The 16,800-nt window shown below is 36.4% G+C and overlaps 1 protein-coding gene across 2 annotated transcripts; it reads left to right on the forward strand.

Moving 5' to 3' along the window:
* The first annotated feature begins 12,427 nt into the window (after window positions 1-12,427).
* On the forward strand, window positions 12,428-16,167 carry LOC111896788 (eukaryotic translation initiation factor 2A). 2 transcript variants are annotated; one of them, XM_023892772.3, is made up of 12 exons: window positions 12,428-12,560; window positions 12,821-12,882; window positions 13,031-13,385; window positions 13,474-13,660; window positions 13,768-14,002; window positions 14,094-14,162; window positions 14,453-14,554; window positions 14,642-14,682; window positions 14,803-14,936; window positions 15,398-15,659; window positions 15,748-15,776; window positions 15,862-16,167. In XM_023892772.3, exons 2-12 carry the CDS (start codon window positions 12,843-12,845, stop codon window positions 15,956-15,958), a joined length of 1,551 nt encoding a protein of 516 aa, XP_023748540.1. In that variant the 5' UTR covers window positions 12,428-12,560; window positions 12,821-12,842; the 3' UTR covers window positions 15,959-16,167. The 2 variants fall into 2 exon arrangements, with proteins under 2 accessions (XP_023748540.1, XP_023748541.1); XM_023892773.3 differs by having other exon boundaries at window positions 12,464-12,560; window positions 12,825-12,882.
* The last annotated feature ends 633 nt before the right edge of the window (window positions 16,168-16,800 follow it).

Here is a 16,800-nt window from a genome sequence, read left to right on the forward strand (position 1 = left end):
ATTTCAGTATGGCATACCACCCTCAGACTGATGGTCAAAGTGAGAGGACGATCCAGACGCTGGAGGACATGCTTCGGGCATGCTTACTGGATTTTGGAGGGAGTTGGGATTCATATCTCCCGTTAGCAGAGTTCTCGTACAATAATAGTTATCATGCTAGTATTGAACGAGCCCCAATCGAGATGCAATATGGTCGGAGGTGCCGGACTCCAGTGTGTTGGGACGAGGTTGGGCATTGGGTCATGGGGTGCACTGAGGTAGTGCTCAAGACTACTGGATTGATCCAACAGGTGCACAACCGGTTGCGAGTCGCGCAGAGCCGTCAGAAAAGTTATGCTAACCGACGGCATTCGGATCTCGAGTTTTAGGTGGGGGATTTGGTTTTACTGAAGGTGTCGCCCTAGAAGGGGATTATCATGTTTACGAATAGGGGTAAGTTGGGGCCTCAGTTCATAGGCCCGTTCAGGATTATAGCCCGTGTAGGCAACGTGGCATATTGCTTAGAGCTGTCAGAGGAACTTAGTAAGATCCACAACACCTTCCACGTGTCCCAGCTTCGGAAGTGTGTCACTGACGAGTCCGCATTCATTTCCTTAGATGACATTTAGGTGGATGGGAGCCTGAATTATGTCGAGAAGCCAGTCACCATCTTAGATAGGATGACGAAGGGCCTTCGACGCCAGGAAGTGAAGCTGGTAAAGGTGCAATGGCGGCACCGGGAGGGCTCCAAATGGACTTGGGAGCCGGAGGAGGAGATGTGAGAGGACGAAGTCTAGTTCAAGGACGAAGTCTAGTTCGAGGACGAAGTCTAGTTCAAGTGGGGGAGAGTTGTAACACCTAAAAGCTGGTATGTTTTGAGACCCTCGAGTATTCATATTTTTTGCATTTTTTGTCCCTTGAGTACGTTGGGCGTACCTATGGGTACGTCGAGCGTATGCATCAGAAGGACTAAACCCTAAACCTCAGACTTGTTCCCTATTTAAACGCCTTTTGGCCTCTTGGACCAAACCCTATCTGCCTCTTTAGCCCCATTTCGTCTTCCTACAACTGAGTTAGAGTGTGAGTGAGTTTTGGAGCTTAAGAAGAGGGTTTTGGTGGTTATTTTGGAGTTCTTTCAAGAAGGAGAGTTGTTAAGCAAACTTGGATCAGTTGGGTGCTTCAAGGATATGCTTTTGGGTCATCTTGCAAGGCTTCTGCAAGTAGAAAGCTTGTACCTTTCCTTGTAAATCTTTAGATCTAGCTAGGGTTTTCTAGTTGTTCCCTTTTGTGGGACTTTAGACCTCTTTTGGTAAGATAAGCAACTCCATGAAAGGAGAATGGAAGATCTAAGGTCCCTTGGTAGTTTTGAGGTATAAAAATGGAGTCTTGATGGATGTATTGGTCACATGCATGGGTTAAGGGCCTTGGAAAGGTCTTAATGAAGGTTTTGGGCGTATGGAAGGCATGCAAAGGCATAAAGTTGGCAACTTTATGTCTTAGGACGTATTAATCAACTCAAATCTGGCTTTTGGACATAAAGAAATTGAGTATTAAGCACTTACTAGAGAAAGTGCTTAGTCTGGAAGAACACTGGGCGTACTCAATGTACGCTGCGCGTAGTCCTTAAAAACCTGGCATGCTACACATACCATAATGGTACGCCGAGCATACGCACTGCAGTTTGGGTCGGATTTGTTTTGGGCCTTTGTGCTCTTGGGCTTCATTTTGGTTAATGGGTTGGTTGTATTCTACGAATTGTGGTCCATTTCTTCTATTATGGGCCATGAATACTTTGGGTGGGCCTTATTGGGCCAAAAGGCCCATTAATAATTCTTGGACTAGGACTTTGGGCCTATTAGCAAGGGAAGGGTTATTGGGCCTCATGGAAGGATGTGGGTTTGGGTTTTCCTGGATTAATTTAAGGTCCTAACATTGATTAGTATAAATTGTCCAGTTCGGGAGGTTGCAGACTGTTAGGAGAGCAGCTTCTGTGTTTAGCAGAATGAGGTGAGTCTTCTCACCATACCTATAGGTCTAAGGCACCAAGGACGACCCATTATGTGTTTATGGTATATGTGTTAATCACTCTGTGATTTTGTGACAACCCGAAATCTTCTATCCTGTACAGTCAAACACTTCATTGAAAGTCAAACTCATTCCTGCTATCATTTAGCACAATTTGGAGTCTGTTTGAGCATTTTGAGCCTTATACACTTAAGGGATAAGTTTCGGGGTTTATCTGCTGAATCTATAGCACAAAGAACAAGCCTAAAACACCTTGATCAAGAGTTCACGACCACCACAATGGAGTTTACGGCTGTAAACTCCATGTGGGTCGTAAAATCCCCCTATATGATGAAGTGTTGGCCATTTTGTTCATTCCTTTCTTTCCTTTGGCTGATTTCCTCTCAACTGTCATCCCGATCTTCATTCCTGATTGTCAAAACTAGTAAGTTTCTTGTCCTAATTATTTGATATCTTACTTGATCTAGTGATCTTACATGATTTCATTTGTGAAATCATTCCATTTGTGTAGATCTTCAAGTTTCACCAAGAACACCAAGAACACACACTAGTGTTCTTGGCCAAAACTGACCGTTCAAGCTCCTAGATCGTAAGTACTCTTGTTCTAACCCATTGTACACTAGGTTTAACATGTTTAGGCCTTAGAAATCACAAAGAAACACAAGATCAAAGGTGTTTACGGCCAAGATATGTTCTTGGGCCGTAAACCCTTATAAGTGGGGCAAAATGCACCCTAGTCCGTTAGTCCCTTCTTTGGCATTGGGCACTAGCCTAGATCACATCCTTGATGTATTAAGGACCTTAAACATCAAGATTTGAGGGTTGAATGAGAGTTTACGGCCAAGGATCTCCCAAGGCCATAAACTCCCATTTATGGTGCAAAGTTGACCTAATCTCATTCCTTAAGCCCAAAACTTAGTCTAGAATCAACCAACATTGAAATAGGGACTTCAAACATCGAAATGGTACTTCATACCATGAGTTTACAGCTGTAAAATCATGTGGAAGTGGTCCCCAGGCCGTAAACTCAAGTTGAGGTCAATTCTTGGACCTTAAACTCACATAGCCTATTGTTTAGCCTTGGAACACTTAACCAATTAAGACATCATACCTTTAAGCCTCAAATTGAGACCCTTTAGAGAGTTTAAGGCCAGGAGTAAACTCCCCTAGGCCGTAAACTCCATTAAGTATGGTCCATGGGCCATAAACTCAAATACAATGCCTTATACTCTTTTGTTGCAACCCAATGGCCTCCTAACACTTTGACCAAAGTGTTTTCCACACATTAGAGTGTTTATACTTTTCTAATTAGTGTTATAATCACTAATTGTATACATACATATGTCTTTATATGTTATTAGGATCATTGTGTGTGTTCAAGTCTTCACTTGACACCTAGCACTTGTCCGACACTTCCATACGATCCACTCACTGCAGATGAGTTAATACCCCTTAATTAACCTTTTAAATATTTTTAAATGCTTTTAGGGGGGGGGGGAATACAAGTTGAATCATGCTAGTTATTATATCAATCACATGTGATTAATAAACTAGCATACAAATGGATTTACTACACTTTTAACTGTTTTACCAAACATATTACTTCAAATGACTTTCTCAAACGTTTTTTTACATGTTAAAACTCTTTATCAAACTGTCTTACATACTGTATGTTTCCTTTCAAACTCTGTTGCAATTGTGTTTAAAACAAATGTTTTTCTTATACTTAAAACTGTCTTATCAAACAAACTATTTTCAAATCATTTTATAAACTGACATCAAGTCATCAATTATTATTTATTAAACTTTTCAAAGGTTTTACAAAACTTCTTTTATATTTTTATACTGTCAAATGCATGCCTATATATGTATAGTTATATAAGTAATGTTTAAAGGATTTAGGACTGCTAGCTCGCTTTAATTCCTTTTCCTTGCTTGGATATGGCTTTAGGGTATCAGTTATCTGTCTGAATGTTGTCTAAATATTATTTATGTATTATGTATACATATGATAGCTTCATTTTATTTACTTCTTTTTATAGTTTTTTTTAGCACATTCCATCTCATTTTAGTCAATCTTCATGCATATTTTCTTTTTCTTTTTTTGTCATTTTTCTCCTTCACCGGGTACCTTCTAGTTTTTGAGCTTAATTGCAGGATTTTCCGAAGACTATTTGTTATTGGAGGCTTAGAAGGATGCGGGACTCATGGAGGCATGTGATTTGCTTGCGGACTTGAAGTGGTGCGATTGGGCTAGGTGCTTGCGTAAAAGAAGAAATCAATTTGGATCTAATTTATGGGCAAAAATAATGATGAGACGGCGCAGAATCGAGCTATAATAAATTGGAGGAGTGTTGGGTCAATTTTTAGAAGGCTTTGGAATGGCAAATGGGTCTTAAAGAGTTATGATTATGGGCTGAAGTTGAAGAAATGGAGATTGGGCTTAAACTGCATGTTAAATGGTCCAACTCTCATATTCAGCGTGACCCACACGGTCCGCGTGGATCCATACGCGGTCCGCGTGAATTGTGTTGAGTTGTTTCCGGGGTTTAACTTGTTGACTCTATTTGTGGAAGTTTGGTGGGTAGCTTTTGGTCTCTTTTTGAATCCGGAAATTGACCCTTTTTAGCTGGAGATTGGAGGCTCATTTGAGGGGGGAACTTGAAGAACACATTCCATTTTTTCTCTCTAAGAATTTTTGGGAAGATTTGAAGAATATTTGGAAGATTAGTGTAATTTCCTTACATCTTGCATCTAAGACAATGTTTGGTATCTCTAATCCCTCTTGTTTTTGTTTAATCTTAGCCATGCTTGGCTAGATTTTCATTTGGTTGACTTGGAAGTAATTGCTTGAATGTTTTGGTTATTTTGAAGAACTCCATGAACTTGTGTTGAATATTTATGATTATATTTTTTATGAAAAATTCCTTCATGTTTATATATCTCTAGTCATGAATATTGATATATGAATGTTATCTTTGTTGGTTAAATCCTTGACTAAGTAATAGGTCTTCAATTTAACAAGAAACAATTAGTTTAAATGTTTGTTTTCAATTCATTTAGACTAAGAAAATATTTTCTCCATAGTGGTAATGAAAGCAATAGATTACTCTTTGGATTTGGTGACTCTTAAAACCTAATGCTAATTGATTTTCACAAAATTGCATGCTTCATTAGTTTTGTGACTTTGATTTAGGAAATGTGCTATGAGCTTCTCTAGTCATTTTAATACAAAAGAAGAGTTGAGGCAAATTATGCTTATAAATTGCTATAGCCAAGTTAGATTTTAAACACAAGTATTGCACCTTGGTATTCTCATGATTATTTAACCAAATGTTCAAGTGATGAAAGTCCAGAGTCAACCATCTTTCTCTTATTGATTTTACATCAAACTCTTATATTTGTTGCAATTGTCCATTTAAATCATAGTTAATTCTAGTTTGTTTGAAGTATTTCAAAACATCAAAAACCCCCATTTTCAATTTATTGTCATATTCCAAGTATTTTTTACAAAGAGATTTCTCATAGAGTTATAAATTGAACCAGTCCCCATGGATACGATCCCTTTACCACTATACACTACTTTGGTGCGTATTATTTAGAGTTATTATTTTTGTTGGCCTCGACAACCACCAACATATATAGTCATAAAACTTCTATCAGTCAATTCAGTACCTTTGGGTAGTAAAGGTATACCTTCGGTTATACACGTACATTACTAGTAACTATAATAGGTATAGTTAGGGGATACTACTTACTATTCCAAGTACAAAGAATCACACAAGAGTCAGTTCATTCATGAGTCTATACTAATACATTAGATACTATATGAAGAGATACAATTACAGAAATACTAATACATTACATACTATATGAAGAGATACTATTACATACAATTACAAGAGATACAATTACAAGAGAGACAAATACAGAGATACAATTACATAGATACTATTACATAGATACTATTACGTAGATACTATTACATATGTTACGAGACTTACCATTCCACACCCAAGGCTGTTAGCTACAGTAGGGAAAATGTACATCAATGGGTGTCTACGGTTGTACTGTTCGGCGAGTTTCCACGTCGTGAATATCCTAGTGCAAAAGGATACAATTTCAGTTATTATATTATTTTCCTTATTACCTTTACTTTGTGTCACATTCACATAATCGATGAGGTAGATTAGATATGAATAATAATAGTTGTACAAGGGAAAAACCTTCACTTATGTAGAGGTTCAAACCTTCAAAACAGTCGGGTCTTGGTAGAAGACTACATTTTATACTAATAGGAAATATAGGATTTCCTAGGGTTTTCACACTTATACAAACTTTTCTTCAAACATTTACAAGTCTTTTCTTTACAGTTTTACAAATCAAAGACACATAAATACTTATGAATTCACCAGATTTATTGCTGATACTCGCTTTCAAAATAACTTGTATTCTCAGGTCACAAATAGACAGGTACGAAGACCAGGTTTTGTGAAGACGGAGCAGTCAAGACTCGTCTTTATTTTGATTATTATTTATGTTGTTTATTACTATGAAAGAACACACTTGTAACTAAAATTATACTATTAATGCAGTGGATGATGTTGTTGCTTGTTTACTACTTTGCATTGTTGTGATACTTTACATGACGTCCTCCGCCCCATAACGTTTCCGCCGTTCTTGGTTTTGGGATGTGACAGATTGGTATTAGAGCATTGTTTATAGTGAATTAAGTATATCAACCCATAAAAGATATACTAACTATAAATACAATGGGATTAAAATACTCTGACCAAGAGTATATACTTATAAATAATAAAATATTTAACTAAGTATACATACCTGCATTTATACTAAAATCAGTGTCACAATGACAAGAACAAAAGTATTACGATTGTTGAATATCACAAGTAAACTCGGGGATGTATGGTCAGTCTTGGGAGTGGCATAGCCTAATCAACTATGCTGGTTCGAGGAGTGATTAGCACATGCCCAAGAATGGTTGTGATGTGGCAACAATTCTAAAAACTTACCAACACTACCACAATGAGAACTCTAGAACAAAACATAAGTCTAAAATACTATAGGAGTATTTTGTGTTACTATAACTACTTACTTGAGAACTAAAAAAAGATCTTCATTACTAGGTCAATAGTTGCTAAGTGGATACATTAAGGTTATATGTAACTAGGATGCTATAGACTTAGAATCTGTGAATTTTTGCTTTACCCCTGTTCCTTGTGAATTTGGAGTTAAGGTCACTTACTCGAAGGCCTATCCTGTTTTGATTACATATAACTAGTATGCACTTTACAAATAGTGATGTAACTAATGAAGATTATCTAATAATTATCTAGTTAGTTCGTCTAATAATTATTTCCTTACCCCAATTCTCGCGTAGATAACATGGCTGGACTCCATCCCCACGACGACCTATACCTTCCGAACGAAGGTAATGCTGGATGGTTTGGAGAAGAACCAAAGGATGATCATCCAATCCATTTGAATGATCACCATGCTGAAGACCTTTCGGATGATGAGAACTCTAAGCCCGAAGTTGAGAACCTACCCCCGGTAGCTCCCATTCCAAATCCTAACCCTCGTCCGGCTTTTCATGGCCCGATGCCCCCTTGGGTAGAATGCTTGGAAACATGGAGCGAAGAGCAGAATCAACCTATGCCATTCAATGGAGACCGAAGTTTCTATAGCATAAGCGAAGGAAGCTTAGCAGACAAAGTTCAGCCAATCTTGGTCCGTAAAGTTGCCCGAAACGAGATTCAAGGCAGGACGGCTCTCCATCATATCGCAGAGGTTGATGCTAATGCAGGAGTGCATACCATCCGCATCAATCGCCTTGAAAATGATCGTGAGAGATCTGAAAGGGACCACGAGGCCCTGCTACAAGCACTTGCTGAAACTAGAGCCAAAGTCATAGAGCTCCGAGTACGACAGAGGGTGTACGAAAGATACCTGCTTGATATGGAACGTCAACTAGTTGAACTAAGGATTCACCATAGGGGTGATCGTCGCCAGTAGGAGATGTTTTACTTTCCTTCTTTGTTTTAAGGAATCCTTTTCCTGTCTATGTCCAATGTGACACTTTTCTATGTGACTACCTTGTACTGTAAGTACTTTTAGTTAGGCCTTTCTACTGTCAAATACTTTTCTACTCCGAACATGATGTAAGACCTAATACAAGGTCAATTTTCCCAAGCTTATTACATCATGAATATCAATAATATTTGACATTCGGCTAATTTCTGTGTCACTCTTTATTCGAATACTTTCATCATACTATCGTTGGAGTCTATCTGAAACCCACTCTAGTCAAGTTATTGGACTAGGGTAATTTAACTCTGTGATCATTCCCAATTCTCTTTCAAAGGTTGGATCATGATATTCACCAATCAATGGTACCCCGGTTTGGACGACAAACGTCTTGAGACCATTTTATGAACTTACTTCTACTCTGTACTAGGACTACATCATGGGGATGTAGGTCAAACCCTCGAGAACATACTTCTACTCTTTACATGAACGATCGAAATACATCTAGGTTCAACCATAATCGATCACGAACTCATTTTCTTTTCGTGTAACAGAATCACGTCGCCGAAGAAAAGTAATTAACCCATCAATTTTCGCAGGTCATAACTCCTTCGTTATAACTCGAATTTCGGCGTTCTTTATATGTACGGAATCCTTGTAACATATGCTACAAAATTTATTAAGGCTATTCATTCTAAATAGCCTTCTATCAAAAAGTCGTTTTCGACACCTATCGTCTCTAAATTAACTAGCCCGGATCTACGGGCGTTACAGTAGATAACTGTAACATCCTAAAACTTAAGATTAGGTTCTTAAATTAATAAAGTAAATAAATGAAAATGATTTGTATAAATAAATCATTATGGGTTAATCATATCATTAGTTGATAGGAAGTTTAGAAAGTTAAAAGTGGGAAATAATAACATTTTTAAAGGTTAATGGGCCAAAGGTGTCAAATTGGAAGAGTGAGTTAACCAAAGGTTTGACTCAATTAATGGAAGGGGCTAAAAAGTTATATAATGGATGTAGGAGGACTTCTTATGTCAAAATTAACGAGTCATTGGGAGTATTGATGTGGTGATGAAGACCACCGAAGTTATCTAATAAGTGCGGGAAAGGCTAAAGACTGCACAGAGTCAGCATAAGGGTTATACAGATCAACGAAGATCGGATCTTAAATTCCTAGTAGGAGATTTAGTACTACTTAAGGTTTCACCATGGAAGGGTGTCATCAGGTTCTTGAAGAGGGGCAAGTTAGACCCTAGGTATATCGGACCTTTTTCGAGTCATTGCTCGAGTGGGCAAGGTTGCCTTAATGTTTGGATCTGTTAGAAGAGCTCGGTAGATCCACAACATCTTCCATGTTTCCCAATTAAGGAAGTGAATCATGGGTGAAAGTTGTAGATCTCGTTGAGAGGTTTTTGTGGATATAAAGAAAGTCAAAAACTGAGCTCGTATGAAGAAGACACGTAATTTTGAAAATATGAAAAAACAATGTGCGCATACGTTAGGAGCACGGTGCGCCCGACAAGACCACGCAACCCCACCCACTTTGTGCCACGTGTCAGGCCATCATTTTGACACGTCATGCTGTTCCGACCAGAGGCGTGGCGCGCCTGCCCCCAATTCGTCCTATAAATAACAATCAATCTCTCCTGCTATTCCCTCACCCCTTCAGCCGATTCTCTCGAGTTCTACCCTATTTTTGCCCATTTTCCTTTATTTCTGGCTTGTGGTGAAGCTTTGCAACACCCCCTGAGTGCTCAGCTAGTTGTAACCTTCTTTTAGAGGTTCCCAGGTTAGTATTCTGCACGCTTAGATCCTAGTTCTCATAAATAGTACTGTGTAAGTGAGCTACCCTTACTATGCCTTCGCGTAATTTATAATTATAGTTGTAAATGATTACTAGGTACCTATAATTAAGATTTATCAGTAATTCATAGTCGTTATACCGATTGATCTACTTACGGAAGAGGTGACTAGAATGGTTATGTTGGCTTGGTTGTTGGATTTTAGAAAGGCTATACGCCGAAATGGTACTGCCTCCCAACTGTCCTGCCTGGTTGATCCTTATTTGATAGAACTATCGGTATTCATTGAGATTATTAATAGGCCTATCCTACTTTATCAAGATTATCATAAGAATTAATAGACTATAGTAACATATGTTAATTTTGGTTGAAGTGTTGGTCGTCAGCTAAATTGTACGATTAATTGTAAATCCTTTGAGAATTTGTCAATGTGAGTTCTTCTCACTATATTGTATACTCCAGTATGTATCCTATGTATGTTAGGATATAGTTACCATATAGTAAGAACTTAGGCAATTAGACTAGGATAGTTAGTTGTCTGTTATGTGGACTGTTGTTATATGTGTATGTTATTATATATGGAGTTGAGGGCGGACCAGTCTCGTGCTGAAGGCCAATAGACTCGGGCGGACTAATTTCATGTTAAAGGCCAAGGTGCGAAACAACTATATGTTGAAGTATATGTTGAAGGCCATTATGTGTATGCAACTATGCATTGTATATATGCATGAAATATTTTTCACTAAGACTCGACTTACAGTTGTTGAATAACTGTTTTGCAGGTTGTTCATCAGACCGTGGAAAGGCTCACGCATGAATGTATCCGCATTGAAGCATCAATAAAGTTTTATAGACTTCCGTTAAGATACTCTTTTATATAAGAATGAATTGTAAAGTTTTGTAAGACTTATATTTTAAATAAATAAAAATGAAGAATTTTCCTTTGAAATTCACGACGTAAAAGATTTTGTTCTTTCCACTTTAGTATAGACTTGGGGGTATTGTTAGACCCTAAGTATAAAAATGACAACTATTCAACACCGAAATTAGCCCTTAATGAAAGAAAGAATGAAATGTGAAAAGAAATATCTTTTAAATTATGTTATGACTGATGAAATGTTTTGATATGTGATAAATGTTTTGGGTCACAAACCCGTGCAGCTCACGAGACATTATTGTCTTACACATCTCTTTTATGCCATGTATCCTAGGTTGTACTTAAGGAGAAAAGGCAATAAATGGAAGTTATAAGTTAAGAGATAGAAAATGTAGTGGAGCTTTTCAAGTTCCCTTTTAATTTTAATGTTACTGATGTAATTCATATTTGCTTGCTATGACTTGTATAATACTTAATGGTAACATTCAATGTTTTATTCATAAATGTTTTGTGGGGTCGATTTTGTTAAATGTGGGTTAATACCCAAATTGATTTTGTTTAAACCATAACATTTAAAAGTTTGAAAGAGTTTTAAAAATTTGGGGTGATACAATTTATTTATTTTCTCTGATCAATATACATATTATAAATCATCTGAAAATGTTTTTTACAAGTAAAGAGGATCCCACATGGCCACTCAGTACAACACAATGGCACGCCGCATTGATAGAAATGGCGAAATTGAATATATTACTTGGTTTTTTGAGACTTTTTATTAAAAAAATTGGAAATTAATCGCTAAATTTCCCAAAATTGTATGACTTTTTCTGTTGATTTCCCAACAAACAAACCATAAAATTAACCAATTATTCATCAAAATTTAATGAGAAAATTACTAATCTAGCCGAATTTCTTAATGAGTTTTCAGTTTCTAGCCAAAAATTAACATTTGTCCAAAAATAGTCATCGAAACCGTAGGCCATTAAAATTGTCTACTATTTCCCCTAAATGGTTATATAATTTTTTTTTTCATTTTTGCAAAACAAAACCATAGAATATTTTATGGTCTACGGTTTCATCTCACCGATCTACTATATACCAAACCGTAGGCCATAAATGGTCTACTATTTAGGCCAAATGATCTACGTTTTTTTTAAGAGGGGGGGGGGGTTGTGTATTTGACTACTATTTTTTATCTAATATATATTACAATGAGTTAAAAAAAAACATAAGAAAAAATGAAAAAAAAAATTATGAAAACCGTAGGTTATTAAAAAACTCTATATATTAAATCTCATCCTAAACAAAAAAAGAAAAGTCTAAGTTTCAAAGAGAAACTTAGTTGTTCATTGAAGGCTCTATTTATTGATAGAGTTTTTCTAACTTCAAACACAAAAATGACGAAAATGAAAAATTATAATTTTATATATTCAAAGCTAACAAGCCCTAAAACAGTAGACGACGCACGAAACAATAATTCGTTGCTCGAAAGAGTAGTCAATGAAAGATTGACCGTAGTCGACAAAGGGTTGATCGTAGACGATCATAATCGTGTGGGTGGCTATTTTGAGACAATCTTAATTATTATTAAAAATGGATAAGTCATTAAGAAAAATAGTTAGTTTAGTAATTTTCTTAAATTTAAACCCTAAAATTAACCAATTATTCATCAAATTACATGAAAGACCTTATGGAGTTGCCTATTGCACATCTAGACCTTATATTTTTGCTTAGTATCAAGCGATCAGCCGATTACCCAGCAAAGGCAAGCGAAGCTTAAACCCTACCGCTCTTTCTAAAGGTCTACTGCCATATCTCCGGTAAGATTCTCCGTTTGTACAAGAAATCAGCCTTTCAATTTGCTTTATAGATTGAAATTGATTTCACCACCTCCATAATCATTCCTGCTCAATTAGGGCTTATATTGTTTATTGTTGCTGCTGAATAGTTGCACCATTTGTAATTCCTTTTCATTCAACGCAACTGCTAGAACTCGTAATTTTATGTATCAGATAAGAAATTGTTAGTTTGCAAGTTGAATTGAAGACATCTTTTTTTCATTTTTGCTCATTATGTTCAGGTAGATTGCAGTCGAGCTCGTAATGTCAGTTGCAAACTCATCGCCGCCATTGGAGATTTTAGGTAAATTATTTCGAAGCTCCTGAACAACAATAAGTCAATCTCGGTAGCAGCTAATTGATTACTTATTTAGTAACGTTTATAAACCTGAATCATGAATTTGATTGAACTTTCAATCGGCATCATATACTCATTTCCAATTTAATTTCAGTTAGAGAACCGGAGGGTTTCGTTATATGGAATGGACCACCTTTCAGTAGTAATCAGCCCAGTATCAAGCTCGACAGAGTTCCTTGCACAAGTGCAAAATTCAGCGAAGATGGATCCAAACTCATGGTGATAAAATCCGAATCTTCAATTAGCATCTACGATTCCAAAACCTCAAAAGAGATAAGATCATTTGAATCCCCCAACATTCTAGCTGCCTCTCTATCTCCATGTGGAACTTATCTTCAGACCTTTCAGAAACTATCATCACCACAAGAAAAAAACGTCACATTGTGGAAGACAGAAACAGGAGAATCAGTTTACACTACGTCCCAGAAGAACATGACCAAAGCAACATGGTAAAAAAAGTAGTTTATCCTTCTGGTTGATAATTTATATAAGCTGCAAACATCTTTACTTGAACTTGACTTATATCTTCTTCTTCAGGCCATCAATTAGATTTAGCTCTGATGAAACTGTTGCTTCTCGTATGGCTACAAATGAAATTCAATTCTTTGATGCTGGTGATTTTTCAAAAGGCATGGTGCATAAGATTCGAATTCCTGGAATAGCTGCAGCAGAGCTTTCTAAGCAACCTGGATCCCATGTTGCTGTATTTGTTCCAGAATCTAAGGTTTGTCATTATAATTCAATACTCACCTTGAATTCTTAGTATACATTTTTTAAGTGCTTCCATTTCCACTTAATTGTTGATACAAGGTCATTTATCTTGATCTGTAGGGAACACCTAGTAGTGTTCAGATATACGCATGTTCACAGGCTTCTCAAAGTGAACCCATTAGTAGAAGAACTTTCTTCAGGTGTTCAACAGTTCAACAACATTGGAACCATGGTTCTACAGGGCTTCTGGTTGTGGTTCAATCAGATGTTGATAAAACTAACCAGAGTTACTATGGAGAGTCAAAGTTGTATTATTTGACTTTAGATGGAACTCATAATGGGCTTGTACCCTTACGTAAGTTTATCTTTTTTTATACACTGAATGTAAGTATGTAACATTTCATTTGATAATATTTTCTTAATAATTAATTATTATAATTTTGCAGGAAAAGAAGGACCTGTACATGATGTTCAATGGTCATATTCAGGGAAAGAATTTGCAGTTGTTTATGGATGTATCCTTTTTTATTTTAAATTACCTATGAATTAAATCTAAGATAATATAGGTAATAGTTTAAGGTTAATCAATGCCAAGTCAGATGCCAAATGGACGCCATGTCATCCTTTTTTTTAGTCCTATATAAATAAAGTGAATGAATTGGTAATGACAACTGTCTGGATAAAGTGCTGTATCTTTCTTTTCTAGTCTGAACGAGAGACTAAATGACTATCTTACCCTTACACTCCAACAAATAAATTTAACAGTTTTTATTATTTTTATATTTGTTTCCTTGACATGCAACAGTTATGCCTGCAATGGTGACAATTTTTGACAAAAAATGCAATCCTCTAATGGAGCTTGGAACTGGCCCTTACAATACCATTCGCTGGAACCCAAAGGGAAAGTGTATCCTTTAAAAAATTTACTTTTTGAATTTTTTTCCTAAGAAAAAAAATAAAAAGACCGTTTTGCCCTTAATCATTTCTTCTCTAGTTATATGTGTTGCAGGCTATGGTAACCTGCCAGGTGACATGGTATGTCGATATCTTCTTTCCCCCCAATTTTTTTTCTTCCAAAAGTTATAGTGTTTGTTTTGATTTACAATTGAAGGGTATTTTAGACATTTGAGTAATAATAATATTAATATTGTTCAGGCATTCTGGGACTATGTTGAGAAAAAGCAACTTGGAGCCACTAAAGCTGAATGGTCAGTAACAAGCGAATGGTCTCCTGATGGACTTTATTTCATGACTGCTACAACAGCTCCAAGAAGACAAATTGACAATGGGTATTATTATTTCTTGAGTAAATTACACGAATGGTCCCTAGGGTTTTGGGTAATTTGCATGTTTGGTCCCTAACTTATTTTTTTAACTCGGAAGGTCCCTACTGTTTGTTTTTGTTTCGCGCTTGGTCCCCGTCTTACCTAAAAAGACTATTTTACCCTTGATTTTTTAATTATTTAAATAAACACACCCCCAACCCCACCTGCACCCCACCTTACCTTATCTACCCCATCTTATTTAAATAAATTAAAAAATCAAGGGCAAAATAGTCTTTTTAGGTAAGACAGGGACCAACAAAAGCAAACAGTAGGGACCTACCGAGTTAAAAAAATAAGTTAGGGACCAAACATGCAAATTACCCAAAACCCTAGGGACCATTCGTGTAATTTACTCTTATTTCTTTATAACATTATTTTTTTTATAACTAATCAATTTGCTAATAGTTTTTTTAAAATTGTTGTAGGATTAAGATATTTCACTACAATGGATCTTTATGCTTCAAAAAGAAGTTTGAGAAATTGTATCAGATCGATTGGAAAGCAGATTCACCTCACAAATTTGGTGAAATTGAAGAACTTGTCAAATCTATTACCTCATTAAAAGTAGACAACAAAACACAAGGATCAAAACCTGTGAAACCAATATCCACAAATCCACCTGTTTTAAAGAAACCTTCTGCATATCAACCACCTCATGCAAAGGTGGCAGCTGCTAAACAGGCACAGGTGGAATACAATACATTTTCAAATTTAAATTTATTGGGATTTTTTTATTTTTTTTGACATGGGTTCTTTGGGTAAATTGTTAATGCAGCTTTTTGGTGAAAGCCCAAGCCCTTCAACGTAAGTACATGTAATAGATTTGTTTTCATGTATATAATATTTTATATTTGTAACGATGTTTTTGTTATTTGTATGATTTATGAAGGGAAATGAGCAAGAATGCATTGAAAAACAAGAAAAAGAGGGAGAAACAAAGGGAGAAGAAGGCTGCTGAAGCTGGTTCAGGTGTTGATGGTGCCTGATTATGATTAAGTTTCGAGGTTAGTTTTCTTGGGGCATTTTGGTCATTTATTGGTTTACAAATCTGTCACTTAAGGTCTTCACTATGAGGTATTTTGAAGAATATAGAGACCGAATTTTGGCATAATCTCATTACTCGTACTTGTCAACATGTACCGATATATTTATATGATTATTTAAGTCTTATATGCTATTATTAGTTAGAGAAGAATTTCTCATCTTCATCTGATTCGTCAAACAAATCATCATGGCAATACTTGACCTCAAACTGTATGTTAGCCTTATAAATATGCTCCATCAAATCCACATGAAGGGAGTGATGAATGTTGTGATTATGTACATAATTGTATTTGCCCTATACTCTTGCGTACCAACTACTCCTTTGACGTTCGGCAAAACTTCATTTTTGTCGTAGCAACATATCTCTTTTCCTTCATTTTCTATAATCATATTATGTAATATGATGCACACGTACATCATCAACCTTTTGACTTCATATGACCGTGTCTCGGCTTGTAGTACTTGCCAATGCCTCTTGTCTCTTGAGTACACCAAATGTTCGCTCCACGTCCTTCCTAGCTGACTCTTGTGTCTGCTTAAACTTTTTTCTTTTTTCGTCGTTCAGACATATGAACGATTTCACAAAAAGAGACAAATTTAAGATATATCCCACCAGTAAGATAGTACATTGTGCGACTTTCCAAGATAGATGCCGTCGAATATCGGCGACTGGTCAAGAACATTGATGTCGTTGTTTGTACTAACTCGACCAACGAATGTATCCCATATCCAAAGATCGTGTGACGAGATTGCTTCTAGAATAATTGTTGGCTCTCTATAATTG

Source organism: Lactuca sativa, chromosome 9 (assembly GCF_002870075.4).
Source record: "Lactuca sativa cultivar Salinas chromosome 9, Lsat_Salinas_v11, whole genome shotgun sequence".
Classification (NCBI taxonomy): domain Eukaryota; kingdom Viridiplantae; phylum Streptophyta; class Magnoliopsida; order Asterales; family Asteraceae; genus Lactuca; species Lactuca sativa.

What these genes read in the sequence shown, in the direction of transcription:
- LOC111896788 (XM_023892772.3), top strand. Translation starts at nt 12,843, where the DNA reads ATGTCAGTTGCAAACTCATCGCCGCCATTGGAGATTTTAG. An exon ending in AACATGACCAAAGCAACATG is followed by an intron (nt 13,386 to 13,473) that starts GTAAAAAAAGTA and finishes CTTCTTCTTCAG; the next exon opens with GCCATCAATTAGATTTAGCT. An exon ending in GTAACCTGCCAGGTGACATG is followed by an intron (nt 14,683 to 14,802) that starts GTATGTCGATAT and finishes AATATTGTTCAG; the next exon opens with GCATTCTGGGACTATGTTGA.